At 43.3% G+C, this 14,861-nt stretch overlaps 1 protein-coding gene across 8 annotated transcripts in view; it reads right to left on the bottom strand.

Moving 5' to 3' along the window:
- The window catches only part of SPAG9 (sperm associated antigen 9), a 150,280-nt gene extending 139,570 nt beyond the window's left edge, over positions 1-10,710 (bottom strand). For 5 of the 8 annotated variants that reach the window (XM_019944361.3, XM_019944355.3, XM_019944356.3 and 2 more), the window contains exon 1: positions 10,216-10,709. In XM_019944361.3, the coding sequence (XP_019799920.1) occupies positions 10,216-10,518 (303 nt within the window). In that variant the 5' untranslated portion in view covers positions 10,519-10,709. Of the gene's footprint in view, positions 1-10,215 lie in introns of all 8 variants that reach the window. The other 3 variants (XM_019944358.3, XM_019944359.3, XM_073797932.1) reach the window with 2 other exon arrangements.
- Positions 10,711-14,861: the final 4,151 nt, after the last annotated feature.

Here is a 14,861-nt window from a genome sequence, read left to right as displayed (position 1 = left end):
GAAGAGACTGCCTTTTCTCCATTGTATATTCTTGCCTCCTTTGTCATAGATTAATTGACCATAGGTGCATGTGTTTATTTCTAGGCTTTCTATCCTGTTCCATTGATTTATTTTTCATTTTTGTGCCAGTACCATACTGTTTTGATTACTGTAGCTTTGTAGTACAGTCTGAAGTCAGGGACCCTGATTCCTCCAGCTCCACTTTTCTTTCTCAGAATTGCTTTGGCTATTCTGGGTCTTTTTTGTTTCCATATAAATTTTAGAATTTTTTGTTCTAGTTCTGTGAAAAATGCCATTGGTAATTTGATAGGGATTGCATTGAATCTGCAGATCGCCTTGGGAAATATAGTCCTTTTGACAATACTGATTCTTCCAACCCAAGAACACGGTATATCCTTGTATCTGTTTGTGTGATCTCTGATTTCTTTCATCAGTGCCTTATAGTTTTCAGAGTAGAGGTCTTTTGTCTCCTTAGGTAGGGTTATTCCTAGGTATTATATTCTTTTTTTTTTTTTTTTTACTTGATATAGGCAGTTTTATTTTAGATTACATGGGCTTCTATTAGAAGTGTAAACCAACTGAGTTATCACCATACTACCCCTTAAGCAAACCCTGGGATTTACTGTCCTGATGTCTAGTCTGATGTTACTACACCCTACCCTGCAAGGCAGTGGAGGGGGCGGTGGGATGTCTCCACAGGTCTGGTAGGCAAGAGCCTCCCTGCCCAAAACCTGGCCCCTGGGTCTGTGGTTTTGAAGGGACAATCCTATCAGCACACTTAACAAGAGGGATGAATCAAAATACTGCTACTTTAGAAATTCAGACGTGTGATTAAGAGAATGGACATTTAGGCTTTAATGACTAAAGCAGCTACTTGAGAAACCATAGCTTCCCGATGCCTGGACCCATTTTTATCCATACTTTATTTTTCCCTATTCCCATCACATCTGTAGTTACCAAAACCTGTCATTCTTTTTGATGTGATGGTAAATAGGATTGTTTCCCAATCTTAGAGGGAATGATTTCAGCTTTTCACAGTGCAGAATGATGTTAGCTGGGTTTGTCATATACAGCCTTTATTATGTTGAAGTAAGTTCCCTCTATTCCCACTTTCTGGGGAGCTTTTATCATGGGTGTTGGGTTTTATCAAAAGCTTTTTCTGCATCAATTAAGATGATCATATGCTTTTTATTCTTCACTTTGTTAATCTGGTTTATCACACTGATTGATTTGTGGATATTGAACAATCCTTGCATCCCTGTCATCAATCTCACTTGATCATGGTGGATGATCCTTTTAATGTATTGTTGAATTCGGTTTGCTAGTATTTTGTTGAGGATTTCTGCATCTATGTTCATCAGTGATATTGGCCTGTACTTTTTGTGTGTGTGTGATATCTTCTATGGTTTTGGTATCAGGCTAATGGTGGCCTCATAGAATGAGCTTGGGAGTATTCCTTCCTCTGCAATTTTCTGGAAGAGTTTCAGAAGGGTAGGTGTTAACTCTTCCCTAAATGATTGCTAGAATTCCCCTGTGAAGCCATCTGGTCCTGGACTTTTGTTTGTTGGAAGTCTTTTAACCACTGTTTTCAATTTCAGTACTTATGCATGGTCTGTTGACATTTTCTATTTCTTCCAAGTTCAGTCTTGGAAGGTTGTGCTTTTCTAAGAATTTGTCCATTTCTTCTAGGTTGTCCATTTTATTGGCATGATAGTTGCTTTTTGTAGTCTCTTATGATGCCTTGTATTTCCTTTGTGTCAGTTTTAACTGCTCCTTTTTCATTTCTAATTTTATTGATTTGAGCCCTGCCCCCTTTTTTTCTTGATGAGTCTGGCTAAAGGTTTACCAATTTTGTTTATCTTCTCAAAGAACCAGCTTTTAGTTTCACTGACCTTTGCTATTGTTTTCTTTGTCTCTATTTCATTTATTTCTGTTCTAATCTTTACAATTTATTTCCTTCTACTAACTTTGGGTTCTGTTTGTTCCTCTTTCTCTAGTTGCTTTAGGTGTAAGGTTAGGTTGTTTATTTGAGATTTTTCTTGTTTCCTCAGATAAGATTGTACTGCTATAACCTTCCCTCTTAGAACAGCTTTTGCTGCATCCCAGAGGTTTTGGACCATCCTGTTTTCATTATCATTCGTGTGTAGGTATTTTTTTCTTATTTCCTCTTTGATTTCTTCAGTGATCCACTGGTTGCTTAGTAACATATTGCTTAGCCTCCATGTGTTTGTGTTTTTAACAGTTTTTTTCCTGTAATTGATTTTTTTTTCTTCTTTTCTTTTGGCCATGTCATGCGGCATGTGGGATCTTAGTTTCCCCAACCAGGGATGGAACCCACGCCCCCTGCATTGGAAATGCAGACTCTTAACCACTGGACCACCAGGGAAGTCTCTCCTGTAACTGATTTCTAATCTCATAGCGTGTGGTCAGAAAAGATGCTTGATATAATTTCAATTTTCTTAAATTTACCGAGGCTTGATTTGTGGCCCAAGATGTGATCTATCCTGGAGAACATTCTGTACGCACTTGAGAAGAAAGTGTATTCGGCTGGTAAGTCCATCTGGTCTAATGTGTCATTTAAGGCCTGTGTTTCCTTATTGATTTTCTGTCTGGATGATCTGTCCATTGAGGAGACTGAGGTATTAAAGTCCCCCGCTATTATTGTATTTCTGTCGATTTCTCCTTTTATTGCTGTTAGCATTTGACTTATGTACTGAGGTGCTCCTATGTTGGGTGCATATATATTTACAATTGTTATATCTTCTTCTTGGATTGATCCCTTGATCATTATGTAGTGTTCTTCCTTATCTCTTGTAACAGTATTTTAAAGTCTATTTTGTCTGATATGAGTATTGCTACTCCAGCTTTCTTTTGATTTCCATTTGCATGGAATATCTTTTTCCATTCCTTACTTTCAGTCTGTATGCAGACACCAGAATTCTTAAGTGAATTCCACAGACTTGTATTGAAGCTAATAACAAAATATCACTGGCCAAAACTTCAAAATATATAGAATTTACACACATATATTTCTTTTTATATATATATATATAAATTTATTTATTTATTTATTTATTTTTGGCTGCATTGGGTCTTCGTTGTCATGTGCAGGCTTTCTCTAGTTGCGGCGAGCAGGGGCTATTCTTCGTTGCAGTGCATGGGCTTCTCATTGTGGTGGCTTCTCTCGTTGCAGAGTGCCGGCTCTAGGCGTGCAGGCTTCAGTAGTTGTGGCACGCGGGCTCAGTAGTTGTGGCTTGTGGGCTCTAGAGCACATGCTCAGCAGTTGTGGTACACAGGCTTCGTTGTTCCACGGCATGTGAGATCTCCCCGGACCAGGGATCGAACCTGTGTCCCCTGCACTGACAGGCGGATTCTTAACCACTGCGCCACCAGGGAAGCCCTACACACATATATTTCTAAATGTCAGCTTTTTTTTTTTTTTTTTTTTTCCAGTACGCAGGCCTCTCACTGTTGTGGCCTCTGCTGTTGCGGAGCACAGGCTCCGGACACGCAGGCTCAGCGGCCATGGCTCATGGGCCCAGCCGCTCTGCGGCATGTGGTATCTTCCCAGACCAGGGCACGGACCTGTGTCCCCTGCATCGGCAGGCGGACTCTCAACCACTTCCCCACCAGGGAAGCCCTAAATGTCAGCTTTATGAATAAACACATTGCATACATTTTTAAACTGGGTCTATGCTGATATTTCTTATCAGCTGATATATATGCTGATATATCTTACCTAATTTACTTAGGTAACATCTATATTCATTATGAGTGCTGAGCAGGACAAAAAAGAAAAGGTGTTTTTAAAATAACTCAACCATTGGTCAAGGGAACAAAAGAACAGGTATTTGGCTACAGTCTAATACTAGCTCTCCTGGGAACCAAAAGGTTCCAAGTGATTTAAGTAAGCAATGCATAGTTAAAGGTAAGCTAAGGAGTCCAAGAAACTTACGCACCAAACATAGGCACCGAATTGGGTCAGTGACCTATGTTTTATACCACAGTAATCTAGTGAGTAGTTCTTACTCTACTAATCCATCTTGGTACCTTACCCATTTTCATAGTCTCTTTTGTGATTTTAAATAAGTAAAATATGAATGTCACCATCCCAAGGACACATAATGTATCTCAGATACTTAAATTCAGAAATCTCTAAAGGTAAAGGGTAAGATCTGTCTTAATAGCAAAACAATGGTTAACTGATTACCACTTCACAAGGTAACACACACCCCCTCCCACCAATGTACACACCTTCCCCTAGAGAACAAATACACTGTTCATTTCAGAAAGTGCCTGGAAGTAAGGATTGACTAGACGCAAGGACATATCTACTCTGACTAGGGGCAGTGTGAAGCTTATTTCAAATAGTTCTGCAAGAAAAAACAATGGTATTTTTTAAAATATGAAAATATGTATTTTAAGTGTGTTTTAAAATGTACTCATTTTATATACAAAATAATTTGGGCATACAGAGATCAATGAAGCACTAAGGTGTATTTTGAGCATTCTACAACTTAGAAATTAAGAGGTAACATAACATTCTGAAAAGCTGCTGACCTTTGCTCTAACTGAACCAAGAGAGAAATGAAGTCAGTACCTCAGTCAACCTTTGGACCAAAAATCTTTAATTCCCTGAAGATACCACAAGATACTGGTTTCAAGGAAAATAATATGGTGGCAAATATATCAAGTGAAATTTTCACAGAAGAAAAAATCAAGTTAGCCTATTTAAAACAAACGCAGGGACTTCCCTGGGGTCCAGTGGGTAAGACTCCACGCTCCCAATGAAGGGGGTCACGGTTCGATTCCTGATCAGGAAACTAGACCCCACATGCATGCTGCAACTATGAGCCTGCATGCCGCAACTAAAAAAAGATCCTGCATGCTGCAACTAAAGATCCCACAGGCCGCAATGAATATCGATGTGCCGCAACAAAGACCCGGCACGGCCTAAATAAATGTTAAAAAAAAAAAACACTGAACAGGTGCCACAGAGAGACTTCACTTTTTAAAAGTGTTTGAAAACTTTATGTCAAATGTTAACAACTAATGGACCTACTAACAGATCATCTGTGCATATAAACAAACTACTTTTCCCCTACTGCTCCACTTAGTTTCCTGAACAGGAATGGAACCCATGACCCCTGCAGTGGAAGCTCAGACTTGTAACCACTGGACCACCAGGGAATCCCCATAATCTACTTAATAGCGAATTAAATTTCTTTTGACACTAGAGTAATAGAATTAAGGCTAAAAATCTGAATAAACATCATAATTACCAATTTAAATAACTGTGCTAAAGACACAAAATAAACTTAATGTTGAAGCAAATAGGGAATTTCCACTTTTAGCATCCTAAGTCCTCAATAGCCACCATCAACAAATATAAGCTGAAGTATTCAAAAGTACTCTTCACTCCTGTCTTGATAAAAATAAATCATAAAACTAAATTGATAAGACTTCAAATATTCCTTTTTAAGTGTTTATTAAAGAAGTGAACTTTCACTGTAAATTATTTTGCAAACAAATCAAAATTAATTTCCTTAACTTTTGATTAAAATATTTTTATGAATCAGTGAGAACTATAACATCAATTTAAAAAAATCAATACCAATGCCTGCTTTCCTGCCCACAAATCTTATCACTCACTCCCATGTTCATAGACTTCCAAAGAAAACAACCTGATTAAAGTCTTAATATAAAACATCCATTTTGTTACATCTTTAAGTGGTGATTCATTGGGGAAAAGTTAATTAGAATATTCTCAGTAATATCTCTCATCTCTGCACTTAATCACCCCAGTCTTTTTCAGACAAAAAGTCACAGAAAAGCAGTCACATAATCACAACATCTTCTTCCCAGCAAAGATATTCTCTCTTCATATATGCTTCTACCACTCACAGAGGATGAAGAGGGTACATCTTCATTTTTATGTGCAATCTCCCTCTACCCAATCATGCTAAATAAACTCTCACTTTGAAACTAAATTCCCTATGTATAACTGAATCACTTTGCTGTACATCTGAAACTAACACGACCTTGTAAATTCTTTTTTCTTTAATTACTCAAAACAAATCATGTCTATTTTAAAAGAATCAGAACTTACACAAACAAAAACATAAAGGGGCTTCCCTGGTGGCGCAGTGGTTGGGAGTCTGCCTGCCGATGCAGGGGACACGGGTTCGTGCCCCGGTTCACGAAGATCCCACGTGCCACGGAGCGGCTGGGCCCATGAGCCATGGCCGCTGAGCCTGCGCGTCCGGAGCCTGTGCTCCGCAACGGGAGAGGCCACAACAGTGAGAGGCCCGTGTACCGCAAAAAACAAACAAACAAAAACAAACAAAAATAAAAAACACTAATATATTCTTCCCCAAGAATAACATCTTTCTCCAGATTTTTTTTTTTGTCTGCACCACTCAGCTTGTGGGATTAGTTCCCCAACCAGGTGTTGAACCCGGGCTCCAGCAGTGAAAACACTGAGTCCTAACCACTGGACTGCCAAGGAATTCCCTCTCCAGATTTTTTTTAAATTACTGATTTACAGGTAAATTGTTCATAGATTCACAAGGCTTACTCTGGCTAGAGTAGGCAGGAAAAGTCTAGCAGAAGAAGTGAAATTTAAGCTGAGCCAAAAGTGAGGAGCTAGCCAGGGTGAAGCTCTGAGGGAAAAGCACTCTAGGCCAAGGAAACAGCATGGGCAAAGGCATCAGACAGGACTTGGTTAAAGAATGGAAAAAATACACATGGCTGGAGCAGGGAGCCCAAAGGGGAGAATGGTGAGAGCTATAAAATGAGAGATTTCTTGATTAGCATTTGAAGCTGGTTACGAATCTATCTAAAATCAGCCCTCCTTCAGATTGTTTTTATAGACTCAAAACCACCAGGCTAACTCCACACAACAAATTCAAATAAGCAATTAAAAAGACAGAAGGGGGCTTCCCTGGTGGCGCAGTGGTTGAGAGTCCGCCTGCTGATGCAGGGGACACGGGTTCATGCCCTGGTCCGGGAAGATCCCACATGCCACGGAGCGGCTGGGCCCGTGAGCCCTGGGCGTCCGGAGCCTGTGCTCCGCAACGGGAGAGGCCACAACAGTGAGAGGCCCATACGATCAAAAAAAAAAAAAAAAAAAAAGACAGAAGGTATTCAAATTAAGTAGTACCATTATAATAAAGATTAACTTCCTGATTCCTTGTTGAGAATTCCTGCAAGCAAGAGATTAAAGCACTTCACACCTCCTAAAATGTCCTCATTATTTACACATTCTCCTAAATTTCCACAAAGGTGCTCAGAACTTACTTAACTCTCTCAGGTGATGGTCAATTTCCATACTTTCAAATATTCTTGCTGTAAATACCCTGAGGCATTTTTGCTCTAATACCAGACTTTATGGAAATAGTCTTTGTATTAAAGGCCACAAACACTCAAAGAAAATTAAACAAAGAATCGTTTCTGCATATTGGCCTAAAAGAGACTGAATTTCTGAGTACTTGGGTAAAACTTGATTTATGATCTTACATGAAAACTGATAACAAGATGGTTTCACATTTGTGGTCTGGAAGTTGGCTCATTTAGCATTACATCAATGTTCTGTATTCTCAGATCATGGCCCTTTGCCCAAAGGTTTCATTATAGAAAATTTATAGACATATTTGAAAAAGCACAAATTACAAAGAAAGTCATTGGATAATCTATTTTTTACAAGTCATTTACTTAAGAAATTAATATACAATCCAGAGTCTAGCAGCTTAGTTTTATTTTCTGATTCTGCAACCTGTGGCAGATGGTTTTCTGGGCATGTGCGACCCTGGCATTTTGCCTACGTTTACATGGACTGACAGGAGTTTAAGGCTGAAAGGAGTAGTTTCTTTTATCTGCAGTAACAGGTCATGCTGGGCCTGTTCCTCACCTGTGTGGATATTCGGTTAATTCCACAGTCTTTCCATTTACATCCACACAATGGCAAGGACCTGTCTGAGCATGAAGACATGGCAAGTCATCTCAGGAGTAGTAGTACATAACCTCCGTTCCATAAACAGTTCTGTAAACAGCTAACAAACCAGTGGAAATTTTGATTCCATCCTTAGATTTTCTTTTTCAACCCTTCCTTCCCTACATACTTGGAAATACTCTTGAAATAAAGTCAGTTTTGTTTGGCAAATTCAATAGCGTTCCTTTGACTCAAATGGATCACAAAATCAGAACTAAAAATCATCATACAGTCAAGCTCAAGGAAAAAAAAAAAAACAGGGACTTCCCTGGTGGCACAGTGGTTAAGAATCCACCTGCCAATGCAGGGGACACGGGTCTGATCCCTGGTCCAGGAAGATCCCACATGCCATGGAACAAATAAGCTCGTGTGCCACAACTACTAAGCCTGTGCTCTAGAGCCCGCAAGCCACAACTACTGAGCCCGTGCACCACAACTACTGAAGCCTGCACACCTAGAGCCCTGCTCTGCAGCGAGAAGCCACCGCAATGATAAGCCCGCGCACCGCAATAAAGACTAGCCCCCACTCGCTGCAACTAGAGAAAGGCCGCGCATGCAGCAACAAAGACCCAACGCAGCCCTAAATAAATAAATAAATAAATTTATTTTTAAAAAGAAAGAAAAAAAAGAACTATTTGACCTGGTACAAAGGTATAAGTGACAAAAAGTTTAAATGGTGGTACTACTTAGTCTTAGGAAATGAGCATCACATCCTTAAAACTTTTCAAGTATTGGGGCTTCCCTGGTGGCGTGGTGGTTAAGAATCCGCCTGCCAATTCAGGGGACACGGGTTCGAGTCCTGGTCGGGGAAGATCCCACATGCCGCAGAGCAACCAAGCCTGTGTGCCACAACTAGTGAGCCTGCGCACCACAACTAGTGAGCCTGTACTCTAGAGCCCCCGAGCCACAACTGCTGAGCCTGCGTACCACAACTACTGAAGCCCGTGCACCTAGAGCCCGTGCCCCGCAACAAAAGAAGCCACCGCAATAAGAGCCCTGCGCACCACAACAAAGAGTAGCCCCCACTCACCACAACTAGGGAAAGCCCTTGTGAAGCAACGAACACCCAGCACAGCCAAAAACAAATAAATTTATTTATTTTAAAAAAGAAAAAAACTTTTCAAGTATTTTTGAAATACACATGTCGTTCCTTCAATAATTAGTTATTTAGCTTCCTTCAATCACCATATATTTAACCAGGTTTGCTAGATGCTCAAGAAACAAAGATGAATAGGACACTTCACCTGTATTAGATAAGTTCCACAGAAATAATGCCTACACATCCTGAAAGCTAAAATCCTCTACTGTCTCAAGAAGTCAAAGACCTATCACTTGCACTCCAGAGCTGCAAAAGGTTCACTCAAGGTTAGGGCACCGAGGTCACACTGCTGAGGCACTAAAGTTAAAAGCTGGCCAAGAGCACCTGTAAACCGTAGTCTTTGAAAAGGCTTGCCAACTGTCACCCACACCTCCTCAACCTGCCCCTCACCCCGTTCTCGTCCTCTTTATAAATAAACAAAGGGTTTTTAAAGGGAACTGTCCAAGGTTACCACCTGACAAGGAAGAAAGCTTTGATCTGGGATACCAATAAAATAAAATTGCATACTCTCCATATTTACAGAGTATTGTTATACAACACCTAACTGTTGACAAAGTGTCAACCAAGGCACTTAAAACGTAAAATAAAACCTCTTTCTCAATAGGGTTAAAACGTCAACAAGAAACTGGCCGAAAGAGGGAGATCTCTAACTTCCCAAAGCAGCAACCCCCAGGAAAGGTGCTGGAACCAGCGGAAGTTACATATCCAGGGCAGTAGTGTTTAAATGCGCCCGCCCCCCCCCCCCGCCCGTGGTAAAAGTTTGAACCGCCATCTGACTATCCCACGGTGGTCGGAAACTTCCCTCAACTACAAGAGGCAAGCAGACACCCTAAAATCTCCCTCTCAGCCAATCCCAGGTGCCCTCAGGCCAGGCTGTGGCTTCCTCCCCGGGCCTTGCTTCCCCCATCACACTCTCTTCTCCTGGACACTCACTAGCCTGCCTGGGCGTCCAACGCCGACCGGGGGTCCCGGGACCTCGCGGCCGCCGGGCTCGGTCCGGCTGGCCTCGGCCTCAGGCCTGCCTCCTGGAGGCCGGCGCGCCTCCCATCCTGAGACGGACCGCGACCCCCGCCCCCCGGCCCGCCCTCGGGCCCGGCCCTCGCACTCCCAGCCGGCCGGCCCTCACCTCCTCGGCGTGCTTGCGCAGCGCCTTCTCTCGCTCGTACTGGGTGATGAGCTGCTCGTTGTCGTCCCGCAGCAGCTCCAGCTCCACCTGGTGCTCCTGGTCCTGCGCGAACACCGAGTCCAGGTTCTCCAGCACGGCCACCACCAGTGGCATCAGCTCCTTGACCACCTCCTCGTCGTAGCGCCCGATGAGCCGCTCGAACTCGCGGTAGATGGAGCCGGCCAGGCCGGACACCCGCTCCGACATCACGGCCCCGGAGCCGCCGGGCTCCTCCTGGTACACCACACCGTCCTCCAGCTCCATGGTGGCGGGCGGCCGGCCCGGGGCGTCGCCGGCTGAGGGGACGACAAGGGCCCGCACGGGACGGGCCGCTGGGGCTAGGGCTGCGGCTGGGCCCTGCTGGGTGGGGGCCCGGGACGGAGGAGGGGAGGGGTGAAGCGAGCGCACTCAGCCCTACCGCCGCTGCACCAACTGCCGGGACGGCTAAGCCGCGCGCGCCACACGTCACCCGCGGGGCGGGATCCGAGCCGCGTCGGCCCGTAGGGCGGGGCCCCGCGGGAGGCCAGGCGCGGCCGGGGGCGGGACCAATGCGTCACCTTTCGCCGGCGGAGGCGGCGTGGCGTCAACACTCGGCGCCGCGAGGTCGTTGCGTAAGCCAATAGGAAAGACTGCGAGAGGAGGGTGGTGAGAAGTGCCCGCCCAGAGCGCGATTTGTAGGGCGAATCCCAGTGGAAAGGGAGGGGTTCTGGAAGAGTGACTAGCAGCCCAGAATAGCCAAAATTTTATTACTTTTTACAGCTCACAAAGGGCTTTCACATTTGTTCCTCACCGCAAGGATGTTTGGTGCGGTAGACGTTTGGCCTTCGTTTCACAGACAAGGAAACTAGGCCCGGAGAAGTTATGGTTCACTCAAGGTCACGCAGCGAGAACGGGAAGGAGGCTGATCAGGGACTCAAACCAATCTGATTGAGAATTCCGTACTCAGAGAAGCGGAAAACAGATGGGAAGGGAAAGCAACCTTACCTGGGACAAGGTTTGCCTCAGTGATAAGGTGGTCTTGAATAGGATAGAATTATTTTGGGGTTAAAAACAGTATGGATAGCCTCAAACAGAGGCCGTGCAAAGCATTCTGTAGAAGGGTAAAACGAACGCCACATCTTGTGCTTTGGCAAACACGGGTTTTTCTGCTTCCTCTGGCCAACTTGGGAGAGTGGCATTTCCTGGCTCCAGCAACCCTCCTTTCCTCTAATCTTGAAGCAGGGCAGGCTGATGGGTTGGGGAGCAGAGGAGGAAAGAGGTGGAGTCACTGGGGTGAGTAAGTCCGATAGTACGTGAGGTCTCAGCCGCCTGGGAGAGAATCACGTGTGGGGAATGACAACACCCAAACCTCAGGCGGGCTGAGTCAAGGATCACTTCCTGGTGTTCTCTTCTAGCTGATACCGAGGGGGGCCCTCTGGGACTCCTGGGCACAAAAGCCTTTCTGTGTCCCCCATTTCTTTGATTACAGGAAACAGGCTTCATTTAGCCTCCAAGATCTTCCCTGAGTTCCAATGGGTAGTTTCAAGCAGCTGTTAGGGAAAGGAAGGGGATTCATCAATACAAGGGAGAAACAGTCAAGAGAAACAGTAGTGGAGCCTTGGGGCAAGGTCCTAGTTACCCATCAAGGGATACACACAACGATATCTTTGAGCTGTTTTGCAGATACTGAAACCTCCTCCAGGTGGGAGAAGTTAACGATGGTATGTTGCCCAAAAGCATTTAGACCCCAAACCCGTTGGAACCTGAAGGTTGATGATGCTGATTCCTACTTACCTCACCACCAACCCATCAGAAGAATGTCCACAAGCTGATCACGCCCTCTCTGAAACATTACTATAAAACTTCTCACTATCGTCTCCAAGTTAGGACACAGTTTTTCCAGGCAGGAGCCCGTTGTGTCCCCCTTTGCCTGGCAAAGTAATAAAACTATCCTTTTCTACTTCACCCAAAACTCTGTCTCCGAGATTTGATTCAGCACCGATGTATAGAGAAGCTGTGCTTTTGGCATCATAGCCTCTGCAAATGGGGCAGAAGACCCTCCCCAAAGCCCCTTATCTCCGCAGTAGGTGACTCAGGAGTACTGTGGCCTCAACTCCTCTAAGAATAGGGCCGGGGAAGGCAAGATTTGGATAAAGAAGGGTTCACTGGGGGAATCAGCTACCTCCCAGGATCATAAATACCATGGAGACCCACAAAAGCATTATGGAGGTTGGGCAAGGGCCAAGGTATAAAAAGACAAAAATGAAAATACCAAGCCTTATGAGTGAATTTGTGGCCTGCACTGTCCCCGTTTCTCACCCTCACCCTGCAGTCACCTTTATATTGTTTGTGTATATGTCTGGATCTTAGTTTCGCCTATCAGCTGGTTAGGTATGTGCCCCAAATGCCCCTTCTTTTCTAAATCTCACATTTGAAAACCAGAGGAGTCTTACTCTGAATCTTTCTTTTGTTTTCTCTTCTTTTTTCTCTTCCTGAGGGCGCTTACTTGGGCAATCTACCTATGTATATGCCTTTATTTTCCTAGGAGTCTAGAGGAGCAGGAAGACTTAGGCCAAGGCTTTACTTTGTCTTTCCACAGTATTCTCATACACATCAGAAAATTTAGAGAAAAAATGTCTGTTGATTTTCAGGTCTGAGATTATAATAAAGTCTTCATAGCAAGTATGCTTCTTTAGGTATAAATTCAAGATAGAAATATATGAGATACATATTTATCTTGATTTTAAGCTTCTGCTAGCTCAGTGATCACATTTGTTTAAAATAAAATTCTGCCAAATATCCATCAACTCTTCAATAAAATATGGTGTATGCATATAAAGGAATATTTATTATTCAGCAATAAAAAGAAATGTAGTACATACTACAACATGGATGAACCTGGAAAATATACTGAGTAAAAGAAGCCAGTCGCAAAGGACCACATATGAAAGATCAGTCATTGCCTAGGGTTGGCTGGAGGAACAAGGGAGAATAAGAGTGAATGCTAATGGGCATGGGTTTCTTTTGTGGCTAATGAAAAGGTTCTAAAATTGATTATGGTGATAGATAAACAACTCTGAATATACTAAAAGTTATCGAAGTGTACACTTTAAATAGTTGAATTATATGCTATGGGAATTGTATCTCAATGAAACTGTTAGAAACTAAATTTATGGCTATAATGACTTTTAGTAAATCCAATAGAACCACATAACTCAGTGTGATAGAGTGTAAAGAAAACAGTTTTTAAATTGGGAACCTTATACCCTTAGTATGGACTTGTCATTTTGAAGAACTTAGGCCAGAAACAAAAAAAGCTAATGGTTACTGAATACCTACTGGGTACCAGTCACTGTGATAAGGACTGTGAGCCTCAACTTCTTCATCTGTATGATGAAGAGGTGTGTTACAGAATCTGTAAAGACTTCTTGCAATTCTTAAATCCTATGATTCTGGTTTGTAGGTGGGAGTGAAAGACGGGAGAGAGGGCCTTGAGACTGAGTCCCTTTAGTCAACTCCTAACATTGTAGGCAGTAATGCTACCTCCTATACTCAACCACCTGGATAAATTTCCAGCACCCACCTCTAACCCCACGGGCTGAGATTATTGTTAAAGACTAAGAGTCATTCAGGAAAACAGGTTATGTTGTAGATTTAGAGTAAATGTTTATGGGACTTCCCTGGCGGTCTATTGGTTAAAACTCTGCGCTTCCACTGCAGGGGGCATGGATTCAAACCCTGGTCAGGGAACTAAGATCCCATATGTGCTGTGCGGCGCTGACAAAAGAAAAAAAAAAAAAATAGAGTTCATGTTTACTTTTGGTTCCTACAAGGAAGGAAATTCCATTTTAAGAGATTCTTTGGCCTTTGCACAAATAGTGAGGATGCTAATGGGAGCAGCAGAGGGGAGGAGCTGACGAGGGAAGGAAGGGAGGAGCTTCTTCCTAAGCTCAATTACTATAATCACTGGAAGAGCGAAATTGCTGGTCTTGTTGTTTGTCTAGACTTCTGGAACTTTTACAGTTGTTTCTATGTAACTCAATTTCTCTGGTTTCACAAACTACATTTTCCCACATGGGGAGAGTGGGTCGCTGGAAGAGGAAGAGAAAACAGGGCTACTAGTGCACGAAACCCTCCATCTATGGCAGCGTGAAATAAGTGATTTATTACCCCTTACAAATTAGAACATGCTCGGTGAGGCAGTCCAACTATGGAATTCAGGGCTCTTGAAAAGTGCCAGAGGACTTTTCTGAGCCCTCAGTTTTTCCTTTGAAAGTCTTTTAAGGTGTCAGGATAAGATGGCTAAATCTGTCCAGGTTGAAGTTGCAAGAAGGCCTATTCCCTTGTAGCACCCTCCCCCACCCTCCAACCCCCCATCCAGAACATCGGACTACCAGAAATGCCTCTAAAATGAGGAGGCTGAACATTTGGCTGAAGCAAGAATCTCATTATAGAGTCTGTTTTAGATGGAACCAAGGTCTGTTGGTCATATTTGTGTTCAGGTCTATGTTCTCGCCACCCCTTTCTGACCTGGGTTGGTGGAAGAAGTGGAAAAGAAGGCCCATCACCCACCTCTCAATATACTTTTTTAAAAATATATTTATTTATTTATTATTTATTTATTTTGG

The sequence above is a fragment of the Tursiops truncatus genome, chromosome 20 (assembly GCF_011762595.2).
Source record: "Tursiops truncatus isolate mTurTru1 chromosome 20, mTurTru1.mat.Y, whole genome shotgun sequence".
In the NCBI taxonomy this organism is placed as follows: Eukaryota; Metazoa; Chordata; class Mammalia; order Artiodactyla; family Delphinidae; genus Tursiops; species Tursiops truncatus.
The sequence above is the reverse complement of the archived record's forward strand: the minus strand, read 5'-3'. Positions and strand labels throughout refer to the sequence as shown.